A 15,004-nucleotide genomic window follows, 5' to 3' on the forward strand; every position below is an offset into this window, starting at 1 on the left:
TGTTGGGTTGGGGAGGTGATAGTCAGCCTCTAGGATGGCCCCAATGATTCCCACCACCCTTCCCACATCGTGTTGCAATTGGTCTGTGTGACCAATAAAATACAGTAGAAGTGATGGTGTGTCCCTTCTGAGATTAGGTTATAAAGGGCACAGCAGCTTCTCTCTTGGTTGCTGTCTTTCTTTCCTGAATTACTCACTCTGGGGAAGACATGTCAGAGCAGCCGTATGAAGAGGCCCGCATGACGAAGCACGGAAGCATCCTGCCAATGGCCAGGTTAGCGAGCTTGGAGGCAGATCCTCTGGCCCCAGAGACTGCGGTCCCAGTCAACAGCTGGACTACAACCCCATGACAGACCCTGAGCCAGACCACCCAGCTGAGCCACTCCCAGATTCCTGACCCTCAAAAAATGTGAGATAAGTGTTGTTTTATGTTCTTAAATTTTGGGGTAATTTGATAAGTAGTGATAACTAAGATAGGATAGAAGAAATATAATTATAGGTCAAGCCAAATTTATTAATATGCTTACAGTAAACAGAGTGTCTCAATCCATTGTTTTAGCTCAAATTGCTGAGAGTAACTCTAACAGTTTGGCTGAAATTTAAATTCAATAGTGGCTTATAATAAATGAAATTAAAATGCCAGCCTTCCTTGGTATACTGAATAGGAAGGTATTGACAAAGACTCTCTCCTTGACCAAACCTTAGTTAGGCTCCTCGGAGCCCCTTTCAACTAGGCCCATCCTTGGGCAAGTCTTTCAAGAGCCCAAGTGTAGTAAAAATTCTGTCAAGTTGGTTTAGCCAGAATCCCCCTAACCCGGATATGTGATCACCCTCAATACCTGATCAAATTCCTCATCCCGCAAGTAATATCTGATCACCCTGGCCCGCCTTCAGCAAGGATCCTGTTAGGTCAATTTAGTGAGAATTATCCTACCTTCTTAGTAACTTCCCATCCACTGACCCCCCTCCCCAACTCTGTTCCTTGGCTAAAAATCCCCATTTTTAGACATTATTTCATTAAGTCTTCATAAACTCTGTAAGATAAGTATTACTCCCATCCAGGACCAGCTACATAATTTGCAGGGCCTAGTGCAAAATGAAAAATGCAAGGCCTCTTATTCATAAATTATTAAGAATTTCAAAACAGTGACAACAGAGCATTAAACCAAGCGTAAGTTCCCTGTGTAACTGCACAGGTAGCAAGCCAATGAGGCTGACCCTGCTTCCATCTCACCTTTAAGAAACAAGTTCCTAGAGATAAGTAAATTCCCAAGGTTACTTTATCAAGAGCTGGGGAAATGTCAGAGCCAGAATTCTAACAGAGGTTTGACCCCTTCTAAATTCTCCCCAATTTTACTAGGCCCTTTTCTGTTGAACTGAATCTAATGAAAATTTTCTAAATTTATTAAACACACAAAATCTGCAGCCAGTCACTTTCACTCTGTTCATCCCTGTACCCCCAGGTGTTAAAAAGCATTTATTGAATGGTTTTTTTTTTTTTGGAAGATTAGCCCTGAGCTAACATCCGTGCCCATCTTCCTCTATTTTATATATGGGACGCCTACCATAGCATAGCTTGCCAAGCGGTGCCATGTCCCTACCCAGATCTGGGCCTGGGAACCCGGGGCCTCTGAAGCAGAACCTGCGAACTTAACGCTGCGCAACCCGGCCAGCTCCTATTGAACGTTTTAATGTTGTATAAACTATTGTAAGGAAGTAGCAACCTGTCTTGTCTATCTGACGAGTTCTTGCTGCACATATCCTTTTAAAATACTCTCCTGCAGTCTGATGGAAAATACAGACATATCTATGTGTAATGTCAATGGATAGAAGTTTTTTAAAAAGTACCGTAGGGACAGAGGTCGTGACACAAAATACTGCAGTGACATTCTAATGACAACACTGAAATAATATATCATCAAGCATTGGGGTATTTGTTTTAAATGACTACTATACTGCGACTCATTTAGACGGAAAGCACTAAAGCGACGGCTTCAAGGAGAGGCTCTTGAAGGTGAAGGGACAAAAAGAGGAGGTCACAAGGACAAGCCGACATCACTCAAACACCTGGCCCTGAACGCGCGCCTGCGCAGAAGAATCCTCCTGCGCAGAAGCCGGGCCGGAAGGGCTGGGGCGAGCGGGGGCGGGGATAGGGTTGCTAGGAGAACGCGATGACGCTACGGCCTCCGCGCTCTTCCCCGCCAATGGGTGCCGCCGCCCTGTAGCAACGTGCTGTGTGCGTCACGCTGACGAGGCGCGAAGGGCACAGACCTAGGGCCCGGGAGGACGTTCGGCCTCTGTGAGCCGCAGCCTTCCGTGGGAGCGGGTGTGTTCGCCATCTTAGGGAGTGAGTGTGGCTGGCCTTCCCCGCAGTGGGTGCGGGGAGCGGAGCGCGGAGCCCCTGTGGGGCGCTGCTTTGGCCATAGGCCTGGTCGGCCTCCTCCCTGGGGGAGGCCGTCGTGACCTCCTCAAGGGCGCGGAGGCGGGAAGAAGGCAGGCCCGGTCGGGGTCCCCGGTGCTGGTGACTTTGGCCGACCTGACGGTCCCCTTGGCCTGTCCTCTGACCGCCGCTCGCTCTTCCCCCAGGAGGATGTTCTCGTCCGTGGCGCATCTGGCGCGGGCGAACCCGTTCAATGCGCCCCACCTGCAGCTGGTGCACGATGGCCTCGCGGGCCCCCGCAGCAGCCCCGCCGGGCCCCCCGGCCCGCCCCGCCGCTCCCGCAACCTGGCAGCCGCCGCTGTGGAAGGTGAGGTCAGCCCCTGGCCCGCTCGGTCGTGGTGTCCCCTCGTGGTCGGCTCGGCCTTCGCGGCCTGGGCCGGGCCTGGAGGACGGGGAAGGACGCGCCCGGTTGCTTGCCCGAAGATGTCAGCCCTTTCCGCCCTAGGCCGGTGTCCGATCCGCGGCCCTCCCTCAAGGGCGTGGACCCGCTTAGGGACAGCTCCCTCCGTGACCTCCACGACCTCGAGGGAGTAGAGGCATAGAGGCCTGACTGGCTCCTTATCTTCTCCGCCCTGGGCGTCTTGGTCAGCAGACTGGGTGTTGGGTAACGTGTCCTTAACCACTGGCTGCAGTTCTAACTGTATTCTCTGTTCTTTGATTTGACTTTAATTTTCTTATTAAAATACTTCTTCCTCCCTTAAGTATTCCCGAATATTAGTTGACATAAGGTATGTGAGATTAACTGGGTCTCTTGTTTTAATGCGATTGGTGGAGGGGGCGACTTGCAGCCCTAGAAAGGAGATGATAATTGAGAGGGATCCCTTTGGTCTTACCTCTCGGGCTTCTTGGTGGTTAGACCCAACTTTAACAACTGTATGCATTTTAAATCCCAGTGGAGTGTGTGTATAGAGAAAGTAGAGACCGACTTACAGGAATCCTGAAAATGTTATCTATATTGTGCCTGTAAAATACAGTGTTTTTAAAAATCACTTATGTGTTTCTGTTTATGTCTTTAGTGTGGGTAAAAAAATCTTTACACTTGAGCTATCATTCCATCCTTCGATTTAGAAAGTTAAAGCTAACGTCATTTTTGTAGTAAAGGTACTTGACTCCAGGAATTTATCTAGTTTTATGCTGTGGAGATCCTTAAGTGGGGATAGTGTTGGTTAGTGGCTGGGGGAAACTTAGAAGTTTGCAGGCTTTTACTTGTCAAGTGCTCTTTCCGAGTTTGATTTGAACTCTGAATGTTCTAATCAGTGGTTAATAATTTGAAGTTTGATTTTAATTGGAAGAGCCATTAATGTTGTGGAGAACTTTTTATTAATATAGCAAGATGAGCTAGCTAGTATCTCACAGATAGAACCTTCATAATCTTTAAATGATTCTTTTGATCATGGCACTGAATTTCTTGTTGTTCGCACTAGGTGGAAAATCATTTTCAACTTAATTCTAAGCGGTGGCCCAGGCTGTTCAGTTGTGATAACTGTTTCATAGGGAAACAGTTCCCTTTCATTCCCAGGGCTTTAGTCATCTCTGAAGAAATACTTACTTGATTTTTTTTTTTTCTTCAATCAAACAGAGCAGTATAGCTGTGAATATGCATCTGGCAGATTCTTTATCCTTTGTGGACTTGGAGGAATTATTAGCTGTGGCACAACACATACAGCATTGGTTCCTCTAGATCTGGTTAAATGCAGAATGCAGGTTTGTTTTGCATGTTGGACTAAATAAAGCATATTGTCGAAGCATGGCTGTTAAGTTGTAAGATGTAGTCCTCTACTAACAAGCCGTGTGGAAACCTAACTATCCAGGAGGTAAGTTGATAACCAGTAACATGAGTTTTATATTAAAACGCATGGTGTGTCTTGTCTTATTACAGAGTACAGTTGTGAATATGGCTCCATGAAGTTTTATGCACTGTGTGGCTTTGGTGGGGTCTTAAGTTGTGGTCTGACACACACTGCTGTGGTTCCTCTGGATTTAGTGAAATGCCGGATGCAGGTTTGTATTGAGATGACAATGAACCTATCTTTCATGTGTGACTTAATTCCAAATAATCTTAAAGGACTTCACAAGTGAGAAGAATTGGCAGACATCACAACTGGTAGAAACTTTAATAGGAAACCAAACCCAAATTTCTTTAACTTAGGATCTTTATTTTAATTAGTGTTTTAAATCCAAGAAATGCCTCTTTAAAATAGTGTGGGTGGATTGTCGCGTCTCAGACTGACTGTAAATGGTTTTTTGCTGCTGGCCTCAATTCTGGCTAGAGTTTCTCTTTAAGGCCTACTAGTTCTTTATGCTCCAATAGTCATTTTACAAGCAGTTAAATGTCAACAGTGGGTAATCGTTCTTTGCGTATTATGTGCAGTAACTTCTTGTCTCTTACTTAGATCAAGAGAGCACTATGTAGATTAAAAAAATACTCTCAGGGCCGGCTCAGTGGCCGAGTGGTTAAGTTCGCGCTCCGCAGCAGCGGCCCAGGTTTCAGATCCTGGGCGCGGACATGGCACCGTTCGTCAGGCCACGTTGGAGCGGCGTCCCACATCCCACAACTAGAAGGACCTGCAACTAAGATATACAACTGTGTACAGGGGGATTTGAGGAGATAAAGCAGGAAAAAAAAAAGATTGGCAACAGTTGTTAGCTCAGGTGCCAATCTTTACAAAAAAAAAAATACTCTCAGTATCTTAGTATTAAACATTTGTGGGTATAGCTTCTTGTATATTTATTTACATAAAAGTTTTTTATAATTAGAATATTGTAATTAGTTTTATTGAAACGAAAGTAATCAAACGTCAAAAATTTATTTGTCCCAAACAGGATTAGAAGTCTACTTACGTAAAAGAGAAAGGAAGGTGAAATATTAGCAGGGAGAGGAAGGTGATGTATACCAGCCCTTGTAGTATTGGCAGAAATAGTGAGATAAGATTTTTTCTTTTCCCAATTGTTCATAGAGTGGATGTGAAGTATGCTTTTGCTAAACTTATTATGCATGTCTCTTGAATTTAATTTCTTAAGTCAAAAGACAGATTCTCATTATATTGATGTACCTTTTTAATGTGTATTTAGTTTGTCTTAAGTTCACGTGACTTTATAACATCTTAATGGGTAGCATATATCAGGGATATACACTTACCTATTATTTAGGCAGTAGCTTTAAAACTAATTTTTTACAAGTGGTAGAAAGAGTTGGATGTTGAAAAATCTCTTTGAATCAGTTTTATCATGTATATTTGTAGGACTTTTACCTTCTTAACTAACCCTTCAAGACTTAAGTCTGACTGAAAGCTAGACCTTAATGTACAAAGTTACATTTACAGATAGAATGATGGATAGTAAGCTGATGTCATACAGTGACGTTGTATTCACCTACCTTTTGTGTAGTTGCTGAAGTTTATTTTAGAACCAAAGGGAAAAACTAATAATAATGAAATTGTATATTTATGAGAAGTGTTAGCTCTTTGGTCCATCTAATTAGTTTTTTTTCTTCTTGTTTTATATAAAGGTGGACCCCCAAAAGTACAAAGGCATATTTAACGGATTCTCAGTTACGCTTAAAGAAGATGGTGTTCGTGGTTTGGCTAAAGGATGGGCTCCGACTTTCATTGGCTACTCCTTGCAGGGGCTCTGCAAGTTTGGCTTTTATGAGGTCTTCAAAGTCTTGTATAGCAACGTGCTCGGAGAGGTATGTCATTTAATTTTGAAATTGAAAATCCTAAGATTTCAACTTAAAGTTCAAGACCAAAAAAGATCTTAGATTTTTGTCTGTACCACCTTGTTTTAGAACTGAGGAAATGGTCTCAGAAAAGGTGAGCAACATGCTTCGAATCATAAGGCTGTTGTAGCAGAGACAGGATGAGAAAAAGAAAATGTATTTTGTTAGATTTCAGTGCTCTTTTTATTATCCTATGCTGCCTTTCCAAAAGTTGGATTTTGAATTTTTTAAAGAGAAAGACTCTGAGATTCCTTTGTGTAGTTCAAAGGCCAACTATACTTGGCACCTAGATGTTCAGAAAATAGTCACATTGTACTGTGGCTGATGAGGTTATGAGAGATGACATTCAATCTCCTATTGTGTGTGTTATCCATGGAGTGTGATAAAGCAGCGCTTAGAGGCCGGCCAGCCAGGTGGTGAAGCAGTTAAGTGTGCACGTTCCGCTTCGGTTGCCAGGGGTTTGCTGGTTCGGATCCTGGGTGCGGACATGACGCCGCTTGGCAAGCCATGCTGTGGCAGGCGTCCCACGTATAAAGTAGAGGAAGATGGGCACGGATATTAGCTCAGGGCTAATCTTCCTCCAACAAAAAAAAGAAAAGAAACACTTAAAATGTGTGAAATTTAACTGTTTCCTACAACTGTCCCTTTAAGTTAAATTGAAAACAGCTAATGCAACAGCAATTCATGTCCCTCCTTATATTTTTCAATTAGGAGAACGCCTATGTCTGGCGCACATCACTATATTTGGCTGCCTCTGCCAGTGCTGAATTCTTTGCTGACATTGCCCTGGCTCCTATGGAAGCTACTAAGGTTCGAATTCAAACTCAACCAGGTTATGCCAACACTTTGAGAGATGCCGCTCCCAAAATGTATAAGGAAGAAGGCTTAAAAGCGTAAGTAAACATGCCTGGATTTCTAGTATAAAGATACTCATTGGAGGGAGCTGCAGTTCTTAGCATTAAGCTCACCAGACCTTTTTTTTTTAAAATTATGTTATGAAACTATTATGTCTTTTTAACTATTTAATTATTGTGTCTTTTTTTAAGTATTATAGTTATTTAACTATTGTATCTGTTTCTCTCTTACATAGAACATAAATTCCAGGGGCAAGGATAAGTTGGTACATGGCTTGAGCCCTGAATTAGGGATTTTTTGTAAAGTTATGAACCATTTGTCAGTCTACAAATGACTTGATATCTGACCTTAACATTTAATGTTAACTTTGGGGGGTGGGGACTTGTTAGAATTCTTGTCATCTGTGTTTTCAGTTAAGACTTTGTATAGTCAGACCACAACATGCTTCCTTAGATCCACCTTTGTGGGTGTTAGTCTTGAACTGTGTTCTACTTGTAAACTTCTTGTTTCTTGTAGTTCCGGTCAGAGAAACATCCAGCAACTTTTTTGGTTGTATAGTCAAAGGTGCTTGAGTCATTGGCATGTGAGATAAATATACCTGCATGTTAGTCTTATGTTCTGATAGAAATGACATGCAGTTGTGCTGTCATTTTTTTTACTATCAGGACTCGACTGGTGTGCGGACACTTCTGTTAATGATGAAAATCTCTGTTAGGTGAATATATGCAGCTGAGTAAAATAAGTCTCCTGGTTTCCTAGATTCTACAAGGGGGTTGCTCCTCTCTGGATGAGACAGATACCGTACACCATGATGAAGTTCGCCTGCTTTGAACGTACTGTTGAAGCATTGTACAAGTTTGTGGTCCCCAAGCCCCGAAGTGAATGTTCAAAGCCAGAGCAGCTGGTTGTAACATTTGTGGCAGGTTACATAGGTATGAATTATTTAGAATACACTTGTCTAGGAATTAAGGAAAAATAATTGTTTCCATTATTGGCCTCTTTTGTGAGGAAGAAATATTCCAGAGAAGTTTTATCATCTCATAGCATTTTATATGCCCTTCAGGATTCATAAATACTTGCTAATTAGTTCCTAAAATGTTTTATGGTTTGCATGTCATGATTAAGCTTGGGAACGTATTGATTTTACTACTGCACCATTTGGTTTTAGTTCAGTTTTTCAAGAAAAAATTTTGGTTTTTTGGAGGAGGATTAGCCCAGAGTAACATCCGCTGCCAATCCTCTTTTTGCTGAGGAAGACTGGCCCTGAGCTAACATCCATGCCCATCTTCCTCTGCTTTATATGTGGGATGCCTATCATAGCGTGGTGTGCCAAGTGGTGCCATGTCTACACCCGGGATCCGAACTGGCGAACCCTGGGCCGCTGAAGCAGAACGTGCGCACTTAACTGCTGTGCCACTGGGCCGACCCCAAAGAACAAATTTTTAATACAAGAGAAAGTGTTGATTAAAATATGAATATAAAAACTTTTGAAGGGTTGTTCTGTTTTACATAGGGTGGACTACTTTGTAACCTTTTCAGTCTCTAAATCTGATTTTGGTTTTATAACTAAAAGAAAATTTTATTACTTAGTCATGAAAAGGTTATTGGCTATGATGTGAATTTTTTTTTTTAACTGCCCTCATTTGATCATTTGTCTTGACTTTTTTCAGCTGGAGTCTTCTGTGCAATTGTCTCTCACCCTGCTGACTCTGTGGTGTCTGTGTTGAATAAAGAGAAAGGGAGCAGTGCTTCTCAGGTCCTCCAGAGACTTGGATTTAAAGGTAAGATTTTTTTTTCCCCTCTAAAGAAAGAATAACCCTTTGGGGTATATTGCATTTTTCATTCATGTTTCATACTTGGACCAGGTGTGTGGAAGGGCCTCTTTGCCCGTATCATCATGATCGGCACTCTGACTGCGCTGCAGTGGTTCATCTACGACTCTGTGAAGGTGTACTTCAGGCTCCCCCGCCCTCCCCCGCCGGAGATGCCGGAGTCTCTGAAGAAGAAGCTTGGGTTAACTCAGTAGACAGATCACTGCAAATGTGGACTGAATCTGCTTGCTGATCAGTGTTGAGGAACGTGCAAAAGGAACTTTTATATATATTTGACAGTGTAGGAAATTGTCTATTCCTGGTATAATTACTGTAGTACTCTTGCCGAAAGCAAGAGTTTCAAACTTAATGTTGAAATAAACCCAGCTGTTCATGATTTGTCTTTGACTTGATAATTATTTTTAAAACAAGTTTTTAAAGATTTAACTCTAAAATGGAAAGAATTAAGTGCAAATTAAAACATCAAGGAAAAATGCAAACTAACCACTGTTGGTTGAATACTCTGATCCCTATTCATAATGTCCTATGTCTTAAGTTTTGTCACTCAAGGAGAGTTCCTATATTTTTAGGAAACATACCCTAAATTTTCAAAAGCTTAATTAAATTGTAGTTATTTAAATACAGATAAATATTTGTTTGTGCTTATATTTTGACAAATTTAAGCCTATAATCAAATTTTTGCAACATGTACTATACTTTTCAAAATTTTAATGAGTTTGCTAATCTTTATTTGTAAAAGAAGGTAATCTAAATTAGGTTGATTCTTAGAATGATAGTTTTTAAAAGGACCAAAGCAATTGAAAGCTAAAAACCATTTCAGGTAACACTCGTCACACAAATCCGACTTTAAATTACGATAAACCTACCATAAACTATTTTCAGTTTTATTTTTAAGAAAGGTACCTGCTTGACAACTGAAGTAGGTAAATGCTGCCGGGAAGGCAGCTCTCTGGCATACTTGAGCATCTGAAATTTGGTTGTAGGTTTAAGCACAAACTGATTTAAAAGCTCCTAGAAAGTAAGCCACTCTGTTTAGTTTTGACTTGTGTTTGGTTAGAAAATATAACAGCCCAATCTATAATATAGTTAATGTTTTCAAGCCTAATTATGTTTTACCTTGAGGCCTTTAGGTATAGTATCTGGGTAGGGTTGACAATCCCTGCATAAAGCATACAGATGGAGCCTCAGGGAAAAACTTTCAAGGAGTCTGATCAGGGAGAGATGTTTTAACTACAAACCCATATTAAGGTAGTGAACTCAGTGTACAAACCACATGCATCTAGTTGCATGTTAACTTCTCTATGTCATCATCACCTGGTCTTGTTTAAGGTTCCAATCTTGTTTTAACTGTGTTGCAGAGAGAAAAGAAAGGTTATGGGTCCAAGTGTAGGCCAAACTTAAAAGGTAAGAGCTCCAGTCTGAGCCCAAGTAGTTGCTGGTTATGGAAATTGGCATCACTAGTGTGTATTAGTTAATTGCTGTGAAACAAATCATCTGAAATGCAGTAGCATGAGCCAATGTCATCTCAAGCTTTCTGTGGTCAGGAATTCAGGGACACTCTACAGGATTCTTCTGGCTCTGAGTCTCGTGAAGTTGGATAGTAGTTCTGGGGTTATTGCCAAAGGTTTTTTCACTCATCTGAGCTGGAGAGATACTCTGAGCATCTCCCTGTTAGTGGCTTGTCTTTCCTCAAGATCTATAGCATGGTGGCTTCAGGGCAGCTGGACTTATTTCAAGGCTCCAAAGGGAACCAGGCAGAAGCTGGATCTTTAGGACTTAGCCTTGGAAGTCATAGCATCACGTTCACTGCTGTTAGTCACATCAGAAGACCAAATTGCAGCTTCAGGCAGAAGGAACATAGATGCCACCTCTTGGTGGAAGGAGGGCCAGTCACATTGTAAGAAGACTCCAGGATTGGATATATTTGTATGTTAGACCAACTCAAGAGTGGACTGGGGCTTTGAAAACTTCAGGGTATGCAGTTCAGCCAGCCTTCACTATGAGACAGATTTCCACTGCCAACCTCGTAGGATTCAAGTTTTGTTTTCAAGAGACAATAGGTTTTACTTGTGGGTATTGACATAAAGTATGATGTGTTCAGGCTGTCAAGAACTGCTTGTTATCTGTAGTTAGAGATGTATTTCAGAACTTTCTGAGAGAGAAAACCATTTCCTCTTCAAAATTCAAGTATAATGCCCATTTAAATTTTGTGAATACCCATTTCACATTTTAAAGTTTATTCATACTGAAAATAAAGATTCTAGTAAGGAAATTTTAATTACAGAGTTGTTTTATCACATTTGGTTTAATAAAATGTCAATTGCATAAGGCAGAACCCAGTGGAATGAGTATATGTGACTAGTAGTTTAATTGAATTATCTCCTAATCCTGGGACAAAATAGCATTGCACAGTAGTTTCCAAAGGGATCAGGTGTAGTTCAAATTGTCTTTAAGAACAATTGAAACTGAGAAAGCTTGAGTTTTGCTGAATTATGCATACCTAGTGACATGTACAACAAAATTGAACAGAAAGAGAAGTAGCAGCCTAACCAAATCTCCATTGTCTGGAAGCTTTGCAAAATGTCTTAACCATATTTTAAAATGAGTTTAACATTTCTGTGACATCATTTTTTGGGGATAAATAATGTCCACAGTGTTCATAAAGTTTGGTGCATGGCAGCCTTGCTGCTAAATTAAGAGTTATGCACTGTTTGGCATAAGAAATTATATAATATTGTCTACACAAGTTTTATTATTTATGAGATAAATCACAAAATAATTGTTAAAAATCTCAGATGCCACATGGTTAAGAAGCAAATTGATTTCAAACTTTGAGGAATCTGTAGTTCACAGTTGAATGCTGCACCTCTCGTGATATAGTAAAGGATGATGGTTACCTTAATAAGCCAGCTACTCTTAACGGCTCTTACATCAGATATTATCTATTGAATCATTTATCTCTTTTACAAGTCAGCCCTGACTTCACAGTCTCAGAAGTGTTCATAGTGTGTGGGATGTTAACGTCACCATTGATATGGTTTATGAATCTTCTGGTTATTAAAATATGACTTGAGTTTCCTAGCATCATTTCGAAGTTTACATCTGTGTTTTATCGACTCTAAAGTGCCATGCATGCAACAGTCACTTAAAGGCTTCCTATACTGAATGAAAGCCTAGGGGATGTGTGTCCTACACAAGATACATAATTCCTACCTAAAACTGACTTGATGTACAAATAAGCTGGCTTGCTTTGTGGACTGCAGCATATGAAGATTTGAAGATGGAAAATAATTCATGTGAGGAGCAATTTATTGTTTCAAGACCCATGATCTCAACACCAGAGGGCTATATCGGCTAAGGTTAAGACTGCTTTTAAGACAGCACTAACATCTGAGAATATGACATACCCAGCTTTTACTTATGGACAATTATTTACTAATTTTTACCAATTACACAGTTGGTTAGACTTTAAATGGTATTAAAGCAGGGAAATTCCACAGAAAGCTGAAGATGACTCACCCGTAAGAGACCATATCTATTAAAGTGATTAATTTTACATTTTCTACTGTTAGGAAACAGATTGAACGTTTTCCATTCTTTTGTAATTGCCACAAAAGCTATCTGACTTGAAGACAAAATCATGGCCATGGGCCTAGTGACCTTCCAGATTTGAAGATTGGAAAGTCCTGCTCAGCATGGCTACCAAATTACTGACTGAATCATTTCCATAATAGGTAGAACTAGCACCAAATGAGACGAGTGCCTCATTTATTTGGCAGTGATAGAAACACACATTCCTCATAAATGATTTTCAAATAGCTGAATTTATATTTTTAAGTGCTGAAAAATTTCTTTAGAAATATTTTTCATGTTTAAAGTGCGTTACTGTGTCTTATTAAAAAGATTACATGGAACATAATTTGCATTTCATTTGTTATCATCATCATGAAGGTCAGACACCACATTGGGATGTACTACAGTGATGCTTTCCCTGTGGAGCATAGAGCTGCTTACAAAAAAGCAGTCCTATATGATGTAACTTTTTGTTCTGTTAATGGCTTTGCGCTTTATTAGATGTGCCAGGCACTTTACATATGTTAATACTAATACATATTCACAGCAGTCCTGTAAGGCATTCTTATTTACAGATGAAGAAGTTAAGGTTCACAGATACTAAATTTGTCAGAAGCCACAGAACTAAGTGGTGGTAGAGCCAGGATTGGAACCCAGATATCTCAGATTTCAAAGTCTCATGTTGTTTCTACTATATTAAAACAGACATGAAAAAAACAGTCTTCAACAAATCTGTCTTTTTATCTGCCACTTATGGGAAAATCCATCATAAAAAATCCTTATAGCTTGGAATAAGATAACGCAATGCACTAATAGTTGCTGTATTTGGTAACACAGTCAATATTTATAATAATTCTGTTCTTAGTATTTAAGGCAAACACATCTAACTGCTTACTCTGTCTCAGCTATGTGCTAGGTGCAAAGGGATATCACTTTAAAAAACGTAAGACGTCATTTAAGTGATGAAGAAACTCAATCTAGTTTCAGACACCCATGAAACCATTTGCAAAGAATGATGGACACCTAGTGCTCAAATAAAATTTAAGCAATGCAATTGTGAGGGAGATTTCAAGTGCTACAGCAGTTAGGAAAGAAGAGAATAATATGGAATCAAAGCAGGAAAAAGTTTCTTTGGGCTCAACGTGGAATTATGTGAATAAATTTTAATACTGATTATAGTAGCTAACATGTAATACTAGATTTAATCTTTTTTTTAGAGTGGCGCCTGAGCTAACATCTGTTGCCAATCTTTTTTTCCTTCTTTTTCTCCTCAAAGCCCCCCAGTACATAGTTGTATATTCTAGTTGTGAGTGCCTCTGGTTGTGCTATGTGGGACGCCGCCTCAGCATGGCCGCATGAATGGTGCCATGTCCGCGTTCAGGATATGAACCAGCGAAACTTTGGGCTGCCAAAGCGGAGTGCGTGAACTTAACCACTCGGACACGGGGCTGGCCCCTAGATTTAATCTTTTAAAAAGTACATATGTTCTTAGGAAAACTTGTAAGGATATATACTAAAAAATGAATAGGGTTGACTGAGTGAAGACCATGGTGACGCCTTGAAGAACTGTGTGGAGATGGAGGATAAACAACTTCATCCCAGGAGTCAGAGGCGTCATCAGGTCCGTTCCCTCAGCTGCTCTTCCAGCAATCATTCTTAAACTTCAAATCACCACAGGATTTTGTTACAAATGCAGATTCTGATTCAGTAGGTCTGGGGAGGAGCCTGAAATTCTGCATTTCTAACAAGTGCCTAGTTGAGGTTGCTGCTCTGGCCCGCAGACTATACATGGCCCCTGAGAGGGAGAAAGAGAGTTCTGTCTCTATTGGCACTGGCCTTCTGGTTCCAGATCCTGTGAGCACTGATTAAATCATAATTCTTTCCTTGGGATATTCATGAGATACTTATAATAAACCGTCTTTTTTTGATGAGGTAACTTAGATTACTGTTTCTTGGAACCAGAGCCCTAACTAAACCCCCTTCTAGCCGACTCTGAAGCTCTGAGGTCATGGACACTTGTTACCTAGCTGCGTATCCCCCGAAGCACCTACATATGTGTTTTGCACATATTAAGCACTCCATAAATGTTTTTGAATAAACGAATGAAACAACTAAGGACAAACGTATCTGCTACCTATCTAGAGGCAGAACCAGAGTCATGGAACCTGTGTGGACACAAGCAGCTAAACTGGAGTGGAATAGAGTTGGACAAGGAGTGTTGTTCAACCTGTTCTAGCTGTACCTATAACCCAAGTGTCTGGACACTAGACAGAGGTGGAACAGAGACAGGTCAGAGGTGAGAGAACTGTTTTACCAGCAAGTTATATCCCATAGCCTTCCTTAAAAGGGAGATAGAGGTGACAAGGTGTGATAATTTTATGTATCACCTTGGCTGGGCCATGGTGCCTAGATATTTGGTCAAATGTTATTCTGGGTGTTTCTGTGAGGGTGTTTTTGGCTGAGATTAAAATTTAAATTGGTGGGGGGCCGGCCCGGTGGCGCAGCGGTTAAGTTCGCATGTTCCGCTTCTCGGCGGCCCGGGGTTCACTGGTTCGGATCCCGGGTGCGGACATGGCACTGCTTGGC

At 40.9% G+C, this 15,004-nt stretch overlaps 1 protein-coding gene and 1 non-coding gene across 5 annotated transcripts; both read left to right on the forward strand.

Moving 5' to 3' along the window:
* The first annotated feature begins 2,083 nt into the window (after positions 1–2,083).
* Positions 2,084–9,221, forward strand: SLC25A3 (solute carrier family 25 member 3). Of its 4 annotated transcripts, none has more exons than XM_070599921.1 (8): positions 2,084–2,347; positions 2,587–2,747; positions 4,320–4,441; positions 5,949–6,128; positions 6,870–7,051; positions 7,773–7,945; positions 8,684–8,794; positions 8,879–9,221. In XM_070599921.1, exons 2-8 carry the CDS (start codon positions 2,591–2,593, stop codon positions 9,037–9,039), a joined length of 1,086 nt encoding a protein of 361 aa, XP_070456022.1. In that variant the 5' UTR covers positions 2,084–2,347; positions 2,587–2,590; the 3' UTR covers positions 9,040–9,221. The 4 variants fall into 4 exon arrangements, with proteins under 4 accessions (XP_070456022.1, XP_070456023.1, XP_070456020.1 ...); XM_070599922.1 differs by having other exon boundaries at positions 2,140–2,326; XM_070599919.1 differs by lacking the exon at positions 4,320–4,441 and adding an exon at positions 4,020–4,144 and having other exon boundaries at positions 2,152–2,347.
* LOC139080397 (small nucleolar RNA SNORA53) lies at positions 7,452–7,701 on the forward strand. The gene has a single exon (XR_011534882.1). It is a non-coding gene; the product is annotated as a small nucleolar RNA SNORA53 (small nucleolar RNA).
* Positions 9,222–15,004: the final 5,783 nt, after the last annotated feature.

Source organism: Equus przewalskii, chromosome 29 (genome assembly GCF_037783145.1).
Source record: "Equus przewalskii isolate Varuska chromosome 29, EquPr2, whole genome shotgun sequence".
In the NCBI taxonomy this organism is placed as follows: domain Eukaryota; kingdom Metazoa; phylum Chordata; class Mammalia; order Perissodactyla; family Equidae; genus Equus; species Equus przewalskii.